The sequence below is a fragment of the Buteo buteo genome, chromosome 18 (genome assembly GCF_964188355.1).
Source record: "Buteo buteo chromosome 18, bButBut1.hap1.1, whole genome shotgun sequence".
In the NCBI taxonomy this organism is placed as follows: domain Eukaryota; kingdom Metazoa; phylum Chordata; class Aves; order Accipitriformes; family Accipitridae; genus Buteo; species Buteo buteo.
Genome location: NC_134188.1, coordinates 8,058,167 through 8,074,657, shown reverse-complemented (window position 1 = coordinate 8,074,657; position 16,491 = coordinate 8,058,167). Strand labels below are relative to the sequence as shown.

The 16,491-nt window shown below is 39.4% G+C and overlaps 1 protein-coding gene across 3 annotated transcripts; it reads right to left on the bottom strand.

Moving 5' to 3' along the window:
• Nucleotides 1-3,814: 3,814 nt before the first annotated feature.
• Nucleotides 3,815-16,445, bottom strand: SKA3 (spindle and kinetochore associated complex subunit 3). 3 transcript variants are annotated; one of them, XM_075050737.1, is made up of 9 exons: nt 16,257-16,445; nt 15,041-15,105; nt 13,979-14,144; nt 11,938-12,361; nt 8,739-8,839; nt 7,767-7,951; nt 6,317-6,529; nt 6,021-6,139; nt 3,815-5,148 (listed from the first exon to the last, which is right to left on the bottom strand). In XM_075050737.1, exons 1-9 carry the CDS (start codon nt 16,357-16,359, stop codon nt 5,115-5,117), a joined length of 1,410 nt encoding a protein of 469 aa, XP_074906838.1. In that variant the 5' UTR covers nt 16,360-16,445; the 3' UTR covers nt 3,815-5,114. The 3 variants fall into 3 exon arrangements, with proteins under 3 accessions (XP_074906838.1, XP_074906839.1, XP_074906840.1); XM_075050738.1 differs by having other exon boundaries at nt 6,317-6,526; XM_075050739.1 differs by having other exon boundaries at nt 7,767-7,948.
• Between the last annotated feature and the right edge of the window lie 46 nt (nt 16,446-16,491).

Genomic DNA, 16,491 nt, shown 5'->3' with positions numbered 1-16,491 from the left:
GGGGTCTGCAGGGCTGTTTCTCCTCCATGTTCTCACTCCTCTCTCCAGCTGCCATTTCTGTGTGCCCCACAGCTTTTTTTCCTTCTTAAATATGTTATCGCAGAGCAGCTACCACTATCACTGATGGGCTCAGCCTTGGCCTGTGCGGGTCCGTCTTAGAGCTGGCTGGCATTGGCTCTGTCAGACATAGGGGAAGCTTCCAGCAGCTTCTCACTGAAGCCACCCCTGTAACCCCCCCTACCAAAACAAAGACACTCTTCTGAGGGTGCGGTTTGTCCTAGTAGCTGTGTCCCCTCCAGTCCAATTCATGCACAACCACACAAGCAGTTGTCACAGGGAGGGGGAAGCAGGGTTTGGGAGCAGGAGTGATGGCTGCTGGGGTGAAGAGGAATTGCTTCAGCTGCCATGGAAGCACTTGCAGAACAGCCTCCAGAAACCTTACCAAAGCAGCTGGACAGGCAGGATACGATTCCCTGAGCAGCTTAACCAGCAAAGGAGGACATCCCATCTCCCACTCCCCCTGCTGTTTCCCTTCTCTTGCCTCAATACCCATCAGTGCCTTTGCAGGTGAGCAGTGATTTGGGTCAGTGCACAGCATCCACGAACAATTTAACCTTAGAAAACAACAATTAGTTCCTGGTAGTTGGGCAAGCAGGAATGGCTTCCCATGCAGCCACAAGTGCAGTGACACAACTGAGGGCGAGACCTGCAGCTGCAGGAGAGGAAAGGCAGGACTGTGCAGCAAGGCCTTAGATCGGTTTACAACAATTGCATAAGCAATCATTAAGGAGCATAACCACAGGGCTTTAAGCCAGGAATACATTATGCCAAAAATTATAAAAGTATTTGAACACGTTCCTGCTCGGTATTCTGCAAACTATACTTTGCTTGGTCTCTCCCCAGGAGAAATGCCTGTGTACCACAGCATCTTCTTCCATGGACTCTTTCCTGTGCATGCACATTTGTGCCTTTTTTTTTTTTTTTAAACTCTTCAACTTGAATTAGACAAGACAAGATCAAAGAAATTCACAGACCTGGTCAGCTCCCTGCCATGATGTCAACTGCCCTTTTTTAAAAGTAGGTATTACAGCATGAGGTTTCACATTTAAGTTGATAGATAATATAGTCAGCACTGACTGATGTCTTTTCTTGGTAGGAAGGTGCATTCCTGTGGCCTGACGTACATGTGATTGCATAGTGTGGCCACTGGATGTTGTCACTGCTCCTTAATTTATAAGAATGCCACAATCTCTGAATTACTGTCCCCCGCAGATACAAGATACTCCCAAAATACAAGGCAGCTCCAACATCAGCTACAGCTGTTGACAGAGCACATAAAACCACCACGAGTACTAGAACATCTCAATAATGACAACAGGGAACAAAGCGAATATCACATCCTACAGAAAATTTAAAGCATCCATGATGCTTTAAATAACCAAGGAAGCCTGGACTCCAGTTATTGCTCCAATGATTTACAAAAACATCAATAAAAGCACAATGGGAGGCGCTAAATGCGATGCTTGTCATTTATCCATTTGACAGCCATCAGGGAAGTTTTATTTCACTGTGAGATCTATATTTGTATTTAACGTCAGGCAAAACATTTCCAAGATAAGAAAGCACTGACCATCTTAAGGAGCTTCCTAGGCAGAACAGTCGAGATGCTCCTTTGACAATGAATAGGATTATGGAGAGAAGCTTCCGTCAGCTGACACATTTGATGTACTTAAATGAAGAAAAGATTAAGAACCACAGCAAATGAAGGAAAACTAAAGGCTATGCTTTTTTGATTGCTTCCCAGATGTACCTAAATACTGAAGTGCAATTTTGTGCTGGGTTCAATCTTTTCTGACTGCAGGCTACCGCTAGAAGATGTGATCCCATTCTCACCTTTCCCTTACATCTGATCTAGCGCTCACAGACAGAAGCTGAGTTTGAGATTACTGTTGGGGAGGACAAACTAGAAGAGAAAACAAAATCAATTATTCTTTCAGTGGCTTAGCAAATGGAATCCATTACAAAACTGCACAAGCCCTAGATTCTGTGCAAGAGAACTGGTGCAACAGCCTCTAGTAGAAGCAGCCCCTAGTTAAACTAAATTAAGCACAACACAGAACCATACTCTGAGTCAATTTGCCTGTTTTCAGGTGATGACTGTCCCCTACAGAACCACTGCATTTGCTACTTATTTAGCTACTGTTTATCCAAACTGCACTTTCTGACAGGCCAATGCTGTTATTAGATTCACCCCACAACAAACCAACACATAACTTTTAAGTTCTTTTGCATTATTCTCACTCTGACATATTACTTTAGTGTGCAGCAGGACAAACCTTTCTTCAGCAGCAATACTGGCTTAAGTGGAGTTTTACCCTCCTCCAGCCCCATGGCTACATCCTTGGTCATTCCAGTATTTGAACTTGTGCAGTTTATCAGACAGCCACACAGCCACCTGTGTGAGAAAACTGATCGGGGGGAGAAAAAAGACAAAGCAAAACACAAAACTTTCCCTCCCCAGCTTATTTTGAACACAGATCAGTTTCCAACACTGCTTATGCCTTCACTTCAGCCAACTTTTCCCTCCCCCACCCCCAATAACTCAAACCACTGCTTAGGACTTACTGAAACCTAAAAGGTTTTCAAAGGTAAAGCACAACAACAAAGTAAAAGTAGTTTTTGTTTTGCTGCTCTGATTATATCCACCTCAGAGCAATAGTCCTGCTATAAAGAATATAAGCACAAACAGCAATATTACTTGTATTAGGGTAATATTGTAAGCAAGAAAAAACAAAACTAACCAGTAAAACTTCATTTCTCTATTCCAAAAAGTCTCATGCCAGCATCATGTCACAACAGCTTGAGTAGACCAGAAGATTTTAAGATTTCAATTGTCATCTTGAAGATAACTTATATCTCAAAACATTAATCGAATCCCTTTCACATTAGTCAATGAAATAGCCATGAAATGTAGCAGAAAACATTGTTTAATAGGCAAGAAAAATGATGCCAGTGGCTTACGGTGAGAACCCCAGCACTGCTAGGTACAACTCCACAGTTCCCTAATGGAGGAAAGGACAGTGGAATGCAGAGTTGTTCTCAAGTTTGGGGAAAAGACACTTATAAGTCCTTTTGAGAATTTCATTAGTTGAAGGCAGATGGGAACACAGCAAGGAACAGGACTGTAGTGCTGATCATTCCATTTTATGTTAAATGGAGTCTTTCAGGATATCTGGCTTGCTTCAGGGCAAGAAAGTAGCCATGAAGTGCTGTGGAGGGAGAATGCAGGCTGTGAATCCCCTCCTGCTTAGCACTGGCAAATCTGTCTGGCTGAAAGATTTTTGCTCTGCAGCAGAATACTTTGTACCTTTTTAAGACCATGAAATTTCATGACTAGCATCCAGCCCATTAAGTGGTTTTAGTCTGTGAAGATGTTGGAAGCAGGTCTGGCCTTTGCTCTCTGAAGGAGTTGGGTAGAACAAATAAGTGTTTTTATAGCAGCGAATGATCAGTTTTCCAAGTAGCCACCAAGCATCTGAGACAGATTTATTTAGTATTCAAAAGTGTTGATCAAGCTCAAAGACTGACACATAATAATACATACATATTTTTAAACAGAAGCTAGCACAGAAAAATGACAGTGTGCTCAGGCCAGAACTAGTAGAAAATCGGCTTCTTCAGTTAATTTGATGTATCCTTATCCTGGAGAGTGACTGGAATAGCAGGAAAAAGGCACTTCTACTTGCTAGGTTTGAGGCAGGGCAGGTCAATCTACGCAACTAGAGAAATACTTTCAGGCATTTCTAGATGTTTGCATATACTGAGGATTTAAAAAAAAAAAAAAGGTGGAGCTATGTTCAGAAAGTTCAGATAAGTATATACTTCTTCCCATCTCCTGGGACAGTCTCTCCCTTCTTATGTGTTGCATGCCTGCCCTCATACAAGTGACAGAATTTTAGCCATCAACAGGAAGACCATGTACAGCTGTTAAGAGCAGTCCTGGAGCCACTCAAAGGAATAGCTCACACTGGAAACAGCAAACTGGCTTCAAACAAGGATATGCAGCTAGGATTTCTTGTGGACAAAAGTAAAATCTCTGGTAGGAAAACAAAAATCCTAGTTACTATTACTACCAGATACCAAAAAAGTGCTCAACAGCTCTGAGAACTTAAGCTTGGTCAGCTATGACAGGGATAGATGTGCCTGTCTAGAAGCAACACCACCACTACAGAATGCACATGGCAAGCAGCACAGGAGAGTAAGCAGTCACCTACATGCCTGCCAGTAAATCTTTCTAGCAGTTGAAGATACATATAACCAGTACCAATTGCACAATATATTTTCAAATAATTCATATTGGATCCAGAGTCACCTTGTAGGGCTACAGAGGTTAAAATGTCAAAAGGAAAACAGATGTATAGCACCTAATACAATGTCAATGTAAGAAAACAAGAAAGGTGAAGCAGCATAAAAGAAATGCCTGTCTGTCAGATAGTAACAGAGAGCCTGATGCAGGAATATTTCTGATATGTCTTAGTATTGCAGAAATGACTAATAACATAGAAGTGTTTTAAACAGTAAAGCAGGAGTTACTCTTCCAATAAAAAACCCAAACTTGCTTCTGTTGAAGATACCAAGTACTGTTAAAGTACTACAATTCCAACTCAGCCCTGAAAAGATGTACAGTGTCACCAGAACAGCCAGAGATACCCACTTTCTGGGGTGATATACTAGACTTTCCCTTTATTGCAACCTAACTACACTTCTCTACAGCCTACTGCAAATGCAAGCATACACAATAAACAAGAGAATCAGGTGAAACAAGTGAAGTACTACCTCATACATGACCCCAGCCCTCTGAAGCACAAATATATATTTTAAAAACCCTCAATATATTTTGCCAGTAATTTCAATTAAAAAATTAAGCACAAGTTGTTAGTTCAAACAAGTTTATCCACATCATGGATAAATAATTTTTCTCCATTAAAAAAGCTTTTCCTTTGTCTGGCTCTTTCCTCCCACCAGTATTTTCTCTTGCTTTGTGAGCTTGTTATGTCTCAGTGGTAAGATCCATGAATGTAAACCAGTCTCAACAAAGTCTTCAGAGCTTGATTTCAGTTGTTTGGCTTGAAAAATCCAGGATATCCTCTGCAAATATATCCAGAAGAGTTCATGAACTTATCTCAATCATATTTTGAATTAGCAGAAGACACAAACATTGAAAACTTTATTATCTTGACAAGAAAAAAAGAAGGGTCAGCTAAAGTAAGAGCTTTGCTCTATTTGATTACTCAAATGGATTCCAACTCCAAGTATTTTAAGATACCTACTTTTATCAGTCTCATTCTGGGTTGTTGTGATTATTTGACTCCATACATGTTCCTTGTACCTCTTACCTAAATAATCTGTACTGACCCCAAGTTTAACAGATAACCAACAAGCATAATATACATTACATTGAATCAGGAATATCTATACACTTGATTGAGTTGTCACAAAAACTTCTCTATTCAAATTGATTGAGTTCTTTTTAAAGCTATTATTCCATTGTTCAAAGACTACTCATGCTTATTGTAGACTAATTTAATCTCACATATTGTTCATAAGGTGGCTTTGCATTTCAAAGAACTTTGTCTTTGCCAAAACGACCATGAAACCAGTTGTGTCACAGTTTTCTCCAGTTCCTTAGTTTTATTCCCTAAATTTACTCAGAAGAAAGCATTCATCAGTGCTTTCATTGCCACAAAGCAGAATATACCTACAGATAAAACAGTAAAACTCTACCTTCATTTATTTTTTTTCCCTAAAGTTGGGAGGATTCAAACACACAATTATAATATTCATTCTTTACAAAAAGGCAGTCAGCTACCATGCCAAAGAATAGTTACTTAGTCACAGCAACAAGAGCTATTTTAGTAGCTGAAGAGCACGCAGCTGCATGAATTTCTAAATGCATTAAAGCACCTTTGTAGCACCTTAAAATTAAATTACTTAACCAAATTTGTAAAATTTAATCATACCTGTTCTCTTTATTGCAGTAATCAGTGAAATCACTTCCACATCTTATAGTATTTCCTGCCTTGGTCTCCTTTTCCTTGGCTTTAGAAGAGTCTACTTTATGATTATACTTGGACAGAATCTAGAGGAAACATTAAAAGGGAATAAAAAGAATTATCTAACAACTCAAAACAGGCTACAGTTTATACATTTTTAATAAGTAGCAGAGAACTCTTTGAAGAACAAAATTGGATAGAACTAAGCCTTTTAATTTTATTATTTTGATATTAAAAATATTTAGGAAAAAAAGTTTGCTAACCTGTAGAACATCATCTGGTATCCTTGTTATTTCTGGAGGTGGAGGAGTATTGAATAACTGGTCATAGTGTTTTATTTTAGGAGGAGAAGGGTCTCCAAAATGTTTAAGATAATCATCAGAGCTCACAGCAAAAGGAATGCTATTTTCTACGTATTGTTTATCTGTTGCATCCTTCTTTGTCACCGACTCAGTCTTGCCCCCCTGCTTCACCTGCTGCAAAAGAGGTATTAAATGCCTTCAGTTAAAGTATTTAATAAACGTTCTCACAAAATTACCATTAAAAAGATTTTCTACAACGACATAAGAAAAAGTAGTATTGGAAAAGAACCCTGTATTGGGTCCACGGGGCAAGGTCTTATTTGGGGGGGGGCCACAGGGGTGGCTTCTGTGAGTAGCTGATAGAAGCTTCCCCTATGTCCAACAGAGCCAATGCCAGCCAGCTCCAAGACAGACCCGCCACTGGCCAAGGCCGAGCCCATCAGCAACAGTGGTAGCGCCTCTGGGAGAACAGATTTAAGAACGGGGGGGGAAGGAACATAAACAGAATCTGCAGCCAGAGACAGGAGTGAGAAGATGAGAGAAACAACCCTGCAGACCCCCAGGTCAGTGCAGAAGGAGGGGGAGGAGGTGCTCCAGGCACTGGAGCAGAGATTCCCCTGCAGCCCGTGGGGAAGACCATGGTGAGGCAGGCCGTCCCCCTGCAGCCCAGGGAGGTCCACGGTGGAGCAGATCTCCACCTGCAGCCCAGGGAGGACCCCACGCTGGAGCAGGTGGGTGCCCAAAGGAGGCTGTGACCCCGTGGGAAGCCCGTGCTGGAGTAGGCTCCTGGCAGGACCTGTGGCCCCGTGGAGAGAGGAGCCCACATTTGGAGCAGGTTTTCTGGCAGGACTTGTGACCCCGTGGGGGACCCACGCTGGAGCAGTGTGCTCCTGAAGGACTGCAGCCCACGGGAAAGGCCCACACTGGAGCAGGGGAAGAGAACAAGGAGTCCTTGCCCTGAAGAGGAAGGAGCAGCAGAGACAATGTGTGATGAACACAACCCCCATTCCCTGTCCCCCTGTGCTGCTGCCAGGGGTAGGTAGAGAATTCAGGAGTGAAGTTGTGCCTGGGAAAAAGGGAGGGGTGGAGGGAAGGTGTTCTGAGATTTAGTTTTATTTCTCATTACCCTACTCGGGTTGATTGGTAATAAATTAAATTAATTTTCCCTCAGTTAAGTCTGTTTTGCCCGTGATGGTAATTGGTGAGTGATCTCTCCCTGTCCTTATCTCGACCCACCAGCCTTTTGTTACATTTTCTCTCCCCTGTCCAGCTGAGGAGGGGAGTGATAGAGCGGCTTTGGTGGGCACCCGGCATCCAACCAGGGTCAACCCACCACAAATCCCAAACTGACATTTGAAAAACTGCTTATGGTAAAAAGTGTGTGAAAAGGTACATAATTGCTATTTACTACCTTAGCTTCTGTTTTTAGCCATCTTGTTTCAAAATCTGGAAACTGTGGTGTTTCTGTATGACTGGGAAGAGGCAGTTCATTTGTCTCTGGTGACCTTGATAATACTGTATTATTTGTTCTGGAAGGGATTTTCACATCAGGAGTACAGAACACAAATACCATAGGAGAAGCCATCCAGCCAGCTGCTGAAATGGGGCGGGGGGGAATGACAAAAATAAAAATATATACATAAACACACACACACACACATAAATATTATCAATTTCAGTGCCCTAGTTCAGTTTTCTATTAGCTTTTCATAGATTTGCATATTCTAAAATGCATCTATCATTTTAGCTGATATTTTTAGTATGAAGAACCATCCAAATACAGAATTCCATAAAAGCTACAAATGTAAAAAAAAGTGAATCTAGTCCCACTACTGAACATAACTGAAAAAGCCCAACTTAAATTAACATTGCTTTAGCTTCTCATATATTCAGTTGTCACTATGTTTGTCCCAAGATCTTCACATTTTCAAAAGAACATATTATATCTCCTCTCAAAGAGGTTTCAGCACTACTCTTGAAAGATTTAAGTTACTGTCTTGTTAGCCTCTTTCAAAGCAGTTTCTTTCCTATCTTTAAACAGATCTAATAGGTATTCTCAGTGTAAAAGGCTAAGTTGGCAAAACAGGTTTTTTCTTTCAAATAAGGATAAGTTGCAGTTACAAAATGATGGATCCCTCTGCATAATTCTAGATGGATATGAGAAGAAGAATGAGCAAAGATTTACATTGAAGTGAGAAACTTTCCCACAGAAGTCACAAACATTTCATTTTCTAGACATTACTACTCATATGATGACTGGGCCTGAGTTAACTATATTTAAGAAGAAACAGTTTAAAAGTTTACCATTTGTTTACAATGCATTTACACATGCGTTATGTAAAAAAATGCATATATACATTTATTTCACGTATTTTTAACTTACCATTCTCAGCTGTCACTTTTGGTTTTGGCCTAGGAGTAAACATGATTTCCCTGGATGTCGTTTCTGGTACATTCACTTCATGATCATCTTTTTTAACCAAACTGAAAACCAAAACTGTCCATTAGCTCTCAAGTAACATGAAGAAGTCACAATTAAAGGAATACTGTCAACCTGATCACTTTTCTAGTATTGTTTATCAACATGCAAGTCAAAAATACATTTCCTCAAAAATGATTCTTTCATAGATTTCTTTATCTAGGATTCTACTGCAGCAGTTCGTAGCATGCAAATGTTCAGTCCATCCACAAATTATCAAATATAGTGAGATTTCAATCCAAGGCATAAACCGCCCCCCCCAAACAAATCCCCATCCCAAAAAACCAAACCAAAACAAAGGTGTCCAGGGTAGGATCAATTTTCTTTGTCCCATATGATCAATTCTGTGTTGGGGTATAGTCTATTTTATTTTGAATTGCCTGTTGCCTACAAAATTCTAAACAACAAGAGGAAATATTTTTGGCTCTTAACCTACTAACGTTATTGTGAACACTAAAAGATTTTTCATTCTATTTTTAAGTTTGAATAAGATTACTTATGTTTATCACTAGCTGACTTCAGAGTGAAAAGCTATTTAATATAAATTCCACAAAACTGGAAACTGAATTTTTTAAAATTCTTTTTTCACATCCAAGCTATTCTAGTGGAAGAAGGGTATAGGGAGTTAAGAGACAATACCAGACAAAAAGTGGAAGCTTAACCTAAACTCTACATAAAAGTGTGTCTATAAGAAGATAATTTTAAATGTTTAAAAAGTTATCTTAACTATGTGAACCAGATTTAGAGCTTCTCTACAAAAAGCCTAAGCTTTAAAAAAAAAAATCCATTTGAGGCAATATATTTTACTTAGATGAACACATCTCAAATTTTGAGTTAAAAAAAAAAGTAATTTTTCAAGTCAGTTTTGCCTTGGAAGTATTACAGATACCTGAAACCATATGGGATTTAGTTTTTACAATGGAGAAGAACAAATATAACAATTTATTCTTTTCTTTCCTAATTACTTTTTGTTTCAGTTTTGTAGAAGGTGCATCAAAGTATACTGTTCTTTTCACCCGCTTCAAAACTGAAAACCTGAAGAACAAAGTTGGAGGAGTTGAAGTCCACTAAATATTTCTAAGAACTTTGAGATTAATTTTTAAAGTGGTTTTCACACAATGCACAGCTGCTAGACAGATTTCAGCTAGGTACAAGACCTGGCTGGCAGAAGTAAGGTATATAAAAGGGCAGGGCTGTTTCCAATAAAGTCAGCATTACTACCTGTCTCTGTACCTGGAAACTACAGGTATAAGGCTACCCCACTTGTACTAGTGTTTTTTTCCTTATCTGATCCTTGGGGAAGAGATTTTTTCACTGGATAATGGGCAGAATATCTTTCCTTTATTAATTCTTTTTGTTGCTTTTTTATTTGCTGGCTTAGTGTTCTGCCCATTTAACATGCTGAGACTTCTCACTAAGAGGTGAGAGGAGTGCTTTTTGCAGCTAACAAATGTTTAGTTGTTTCAACCTTTCTGATCAAACCGCAAGCTAACTCTAACTTAATGTGGCAAAATAAACAAAACAAATAAGGTAAAAAATAGTTAAACAACATTTTAACTCTAATGACTTGATGTCATGACCTCTCACATAAGCCACTAATTCTGAATCTATACGCAGCTTTAACTTGAGTCACAATTAGTGTGTGTTCATCTGTTTTGGTCATTAATAATGATGATGTTTTAAACGGCTATCATGCTGTAACTAATTCTCTACAGAATTTTAATATTATCATTAGGGTATGGAAGACTGCTACTGTGATTTTTTTTTTATTATATATAAATATCACCAGTGGACTGTCTAATTGTTTCACTAGAAGCCACAGAAATAGAATCTACATTTGTGGATGCATCCATTTATAAGTTACAGCCATAATTAAAGCTGAAGATCACATTTAGAACAGTTCTCATTAAACAGGAAAAGTTGTACAAAATCCACAAAAAGTTATAGATATCAAAAGAACTTAAATTGTGTGATAAGACAAAACTATTTTCAAAATACTATTTGAGAGGGAACAATTTTTTAATTAATACCTTTCAGGATTCAGTAAGTTTTCCTATTATTACAATTCAAATACTATAGGGCTTTATAATCATTCTAGTATTTATATAACCTTTCAAAAGGAGAGACCCCAAAGCTATTTTAAAAGAAAATGTATCTTTTCACTTTTTCCCCAGTAATCTTAAAATTAAAAACACTCAAAATTTAACCATTGCAGTAAACTGGATCTTTGGGGGGCAAAGTCACTTAAGTTGGCATGGTTCTGAAGAACTTCACACCTGTTCCTATATTGCAAATATCAGGGATTAAAAAACAAACAAAAAAGTTGAATGATTATTTCCACAACTTATTTTGAATATGGTTCTTGTTTTTTGAATAATTTCTCTAAATACCAAATATTTAGCTGCAGAACAGTGAGTTTCTTTTAAATACTGTCAGCTTTTAAAATTGAATGTGTTGCTAATACTAACTATAAAAACATGATCTAACTACCTTTACATTACCTTAGAAGTATAGAAAAATACATCTACTGCTAAGGCATTCTTCACCTCACTGCTGCAAATTCTTTTGTTTAATTTTAATTAGAACAGTGAAAATCTGGAGATGTCTTTGAAACAGAGCAAATAGAGCTAACTGTTTGTAAGGTGGGGCTGGATAACCTAAGAGAGAATACACTGTTTCTACGATGACGCATTCTACTGAATGCTTTAGAAGGTTATTCCAGGTCTATATTCCTAAAGCTTTTGAAACCTTTAAATTGGCTATGTAATATCTACTGCAGACAACACATCCTCAAATCCAAATCCAAGGTTAAAGAAAGCAAAAGATCACAGATTTACTGTGCATTCTCCCTTTGTAAATAGATTTTGTATGGAAGATTCTTATCGTGGTGCAGTCAAGGGAAGGAGTATATCAGAGATGTGTTTCATGGCAGCATTTGGCACTGCACAGGGTACATGAAAAGACACAGAACTAACTAGCTGTTAGATAATAACGTACCACCTGCTTGAAGAAAAAGAAAAGGGCAATAGCAGCAAGAAATTAGTACAGCAAGAAGAAACTACAGAAAATTCAGCAAAGAAACAATCTGAAGTAATGTACTCACTTCTTGCTTGTCTGAGCAGTTTTACGAATAAGTGACATCGTATAATCTTCATTCATACACACAGTATGTTCACTAATGCCAAAGTGTTCAAGTTTTGGTGTTACACACTCATAATCGTCCATCTTTAGCATACATTTTGGTGTTTTGGGCAAAATACAGGGTGGCTGTGTTTTTAGCGGAGTCCTGTTCTTTGAATTTTCTTGATATGCATTTGTTGTGTGTTGTCCTTTCACTGCACTCCAAGGCCTGGAGAACACATATTGTGAAAGACCAAAATCAGAAAGCTGGGGATTACGCAGTGGGTCTGTGGGCACCAGTGGCTTCTCAGTACAAGCAGGAGGATGAGGTACATCTGCTTTTCCTTCATCAGATTTAGTCTGGACAGACACTGTTGAATTGCTGTTAACAACTTCTTCCTCCTCTTCTGTTTGAGAAAAGTAATAATAAATAAAAAAATTATGTCAGAAGTTTCTGGTTTAAGAATTTATAAAATAAATTGGAACTTCCTCTCAATTCAAAATTTTTTTATTTATTATTGTAAAAAAAAAAATAGATTCCTTCTTTCATTTTAAAGCACTGAACCTGAAGCTACAACAGATATCAGAAGGTCATATTATAAATATAGCTTAGCCTGATACAAGTCACACATTTACTGAATTCCACTCTTTTGGTAAATATTATTTCTAGGAAAAATGAAATTGAAAGATCTTTACACAAGTGTATTTTTAATAGAGTTCATCTCCCTGCATGGAGCAGGCAGGAAGTGCTAATCTTAAGTATACTTATTTGTTTTTAGTTCAGTGCAACAGTGAAAATTGATTAAAAATGTACAACAAATGACAATGAAAAAAAAATTTGTATAGAACTGAAAATGTTTTTGGGGAAAGAGCAAAGGCTGCACACAGGACCAGAAAAACAGTATTGAAGAAAGGTTATGAAGCAGCAAGTAAAAACTTATGAAAGAGGGTAGCTTTTTAGATAATAAGAAGAGTCCACTGCAGAAATAAGCAAACGTGGAATTTGTACATTTCTGTAATTAGATAAACTGAAACACCCCAAAATATTTGTGAATTTCTGCATAATGCAAGAAAGCGGGGGCCAAGCTATTTAAAATACTATAGCAGAGGCATTACCTTTTTACGTGTATTGGTATTACCTATTCAGATACACTTAGCTTAAAAATACATCTTAAAAAATAAATTAACCTTGTAGCTCTGAAGTCTTCTTTAAAGGCAGAGAAAGGACAGGAAGGAAGAGACTATAAAATTAGAGCCTTCTGCCATATCTTTGTAAAATAGGTGTAGTAGCTTAACTCAGAGGTGAATATGATCCATGACTACAATTTTGTTTTGTGTAATGACTGGATAACACTCAGGGGAAGGTTAAGGTGTACCCTGCCAAAGGCTTCTTTAAGATTTATTGGGCCCTTGATACCGAAAGGGATAAGTGTAGTACTGACAGTTATAGTATTTTAAACTCATTTGGCATATCTGGATTTTTCACACAGGTGTGTGAGTGCGTGCACTTTTTGACTGGATTAAGGATCTCCCCACCTCCAACGATCAAGCTAGTACTGCTTGCCACATGTCACCTAATCCCTGCATGTGCTTCTCTTGTCCCATTTGTGCTGCGGAGTACGTTATTTTAAGATTTTCTCTATGGTGATTTAAGTTAATGGAATCATCACATATGAATACAAACCAATTCAGATGCATCTACAATAGTTTCCCATGCATGAGAAACTGAAGCAGCATAATTCTCTGCGTTATGAAAACATGTTTGCTAACATGTTTTCTGAATATAACTATTACTGGAGGAAAAAAAACCCCAAACCAAACACAAAACCCACACACTAACTTAAAAGCATGCCAGGAGATCTAACTCTTCATATTTTGGTTTACTCTTATGGCACCAATCACAACAGAATCTTTTATCCTCTGGATATTATTATAAAGCAAATAAGATAGATGTACTTGATCTCTTAATTATTAGAAATATACACATAGGTAAAGAGAACATTTGTCTTCACATACTGTGTTACCTGTAGAGTCTTTGACAAGTGGTTTGTAGCCGTATTTCTGGAACAGCTCTCTTATTTTTCCAAGATCTGCTGCATTTCTTTGCATCAATATTTCACTTGCCTTCATAAACTCATGAATTGCTTGTTTTTCAGAGCAACTCTTACCAAGACTGGCATTAACATCTTCCTTTGGGGGCAGAAGGAAACACAGAAATACTGGTTTTCAAATTATCACATAGTAGTTGTTTACACGTGAAGTATTTTGGGCATAAGTATTAAACTTCAACTCAGATGACGATAAGCAGCAAATTTAGGTCTTATCTATACCTAAAAACTAGGTTACAAAATATCAGGAATATATAAGGCACGAGTGTACAAAACCTTAAAAACATTAAACTAAGATGACAGTTCACAGTATGATAACAACTTACTGGTAACCTCTCAAACAAAAATATATGCTTTTACTCCATAAAAAACCCGAGATAGCAGCAATTAGTTTGGACTCCTACTCCCCATGTACAAAGAATCAGTGCAGAGCATATAGTAAATCTCAAGTTTATATTCTAGCTTACCTCTCAATTATTTCTACACTTGTTCATTTCTAATAGAAGTAGGAAAAATGGGCTATAAAGAAATAAAGAACATTTCTTCATGTTTAACTGAATGGCTGAAGGTACTGAAAAACTTTTGTGAAGACTTTATTCTAAGTGCCAGTCATCAAACACAAACAAGCATACCTCTTCTCTAGGGAGCTGCTGCTCCTGAATCCTTTTCCCCTATATCTACACCTTGGCACAGCTACAACTTCCCTGTTACCTTTGTACCCTGATAATCCAAGGGACAACACTGACTGCAAACTAATAAATACTGCTAAATCTACTTCAAGTCACTCAAAAGTTTTTGGGCACTACCCCAACATCCACAGCCATTATGAGGACTTAGAGGTAAATGAATAAAATAAGGGTCAGAACAGCTGACTAACAACGTTGTATTGTGGCTTAATGATGAAAACAGAACTGTAAGTTTATGGACACCCCCCTCCCCCCCCGCAATTTTTCAAGAAGTACTGAGTTAAGGTGTTACCTTCAGACTCCTGATTTCACAATGGAGGTCATGCAAGACTCTTATTGGAGATTCATCTTCATAGTCTTTGATATGCATGTCACATAAAGGGGTTTGGAAAGAAAGAAGGGGGGGGTTAGTATTTCAGTGCGAAATGACATTCTACATCAGAACGTGATCACCTATAATAGACATGTTGGAGTCATATGTTAGAGAGTCAAAATAGAGAAAAACAAAAAGAAACTAGTTTACCTAGGGTACCTTGCACAGCATAAGACTGCAATTTGCACAGTATGTTAAACTACACAGAGAAACTGCACAGGCTTCCATTTACTGTTGCAGCTACTACTGTAAAAATTGATGTATAGCAGACATTGGTACAATAGGTAGGTCCCCGGGCTATCAAGGATTATTTATGCTAAATTTTTATCCTTAAAGAGCTTGAACTTGAAATAATAAAAATTGAAAAAAAGCATTATAGACACCACTGAAAAACATACATCAACAAAAGCTGAATTCTTCCGCCTTATTTGCACGTGGGTAGATGCTAGTATTATTCACTTACGCATGCAGCAGTCATTACTTATTTCACTGAAAATCAGGGTTAATGCAAATGGTGTAAAAGAGGACACCTGCTATGTGACAAGAGATAGCACAGTGATAAATCCAATTAGACGCTTGAGGTAGCTGTGCAGAGAGAACAAGCCTTACAAATAAATGCATTTTCCTGTCTCAGTCCATGAAAAGGAATAAAAGCAAGAACGTGATTCCCATTTCATCCCGCTCATCCCCGCAATAAAAGCTCACCTACGCACCCACAAAGGAGCTCAGAGAGACAAAGATAAGAGGGGAAGCCCAAGCAATACCCTGCAGACCTATGCCCAGGCCTGCCACCGGCCCACCAAAGGCCCGTCTCCAGCCCAGAGGAGCACTGGGGCACAATAGCAGGCGGGAACCCAAATCAAGGACTCCCGAGGACCAACCGCCTTCCCGCCCCCCCCCGCCCCGAGGCTATCCCAGCAGAGCCATCAGCCCCAGCGTCCAGGCCCATCACCACGAGTCACCGACAGCAACTCTCCAGATGACCTTCCGAACTCGGGGTCTTGCTGCCTGGGGGTGGGACGGACACGACAGCAGGAGCCCCGGAGCATGGCTGCGGCCCTGGGAGCGGGAGAAGTCCCGCTCCCGGCCCCCCTCGGTCGCCCCGGTCAGCAGACGAGGCGAGGCCGGCACTTACCCACGTCCTCTCCGCGTAGGGCCCTCTCGAGCTGCCTCGCCTCCTTCTCCAGCGTGAGGGCTAGGGCCCGCAGCTTACCGAAGAAGTCCCTCGACACGTCCATCGCCCGCAGGGAAGGGGAGGGGAGGGCAGTACCAGAGGGACAGCGCCAGCGCCACCCGGCGAGGGCCGACCCGACCCCCGCTAGCCCCAGACCGCGCAGGCGGCCGTTAACGGCTGCCCGGGAACTGGGGCT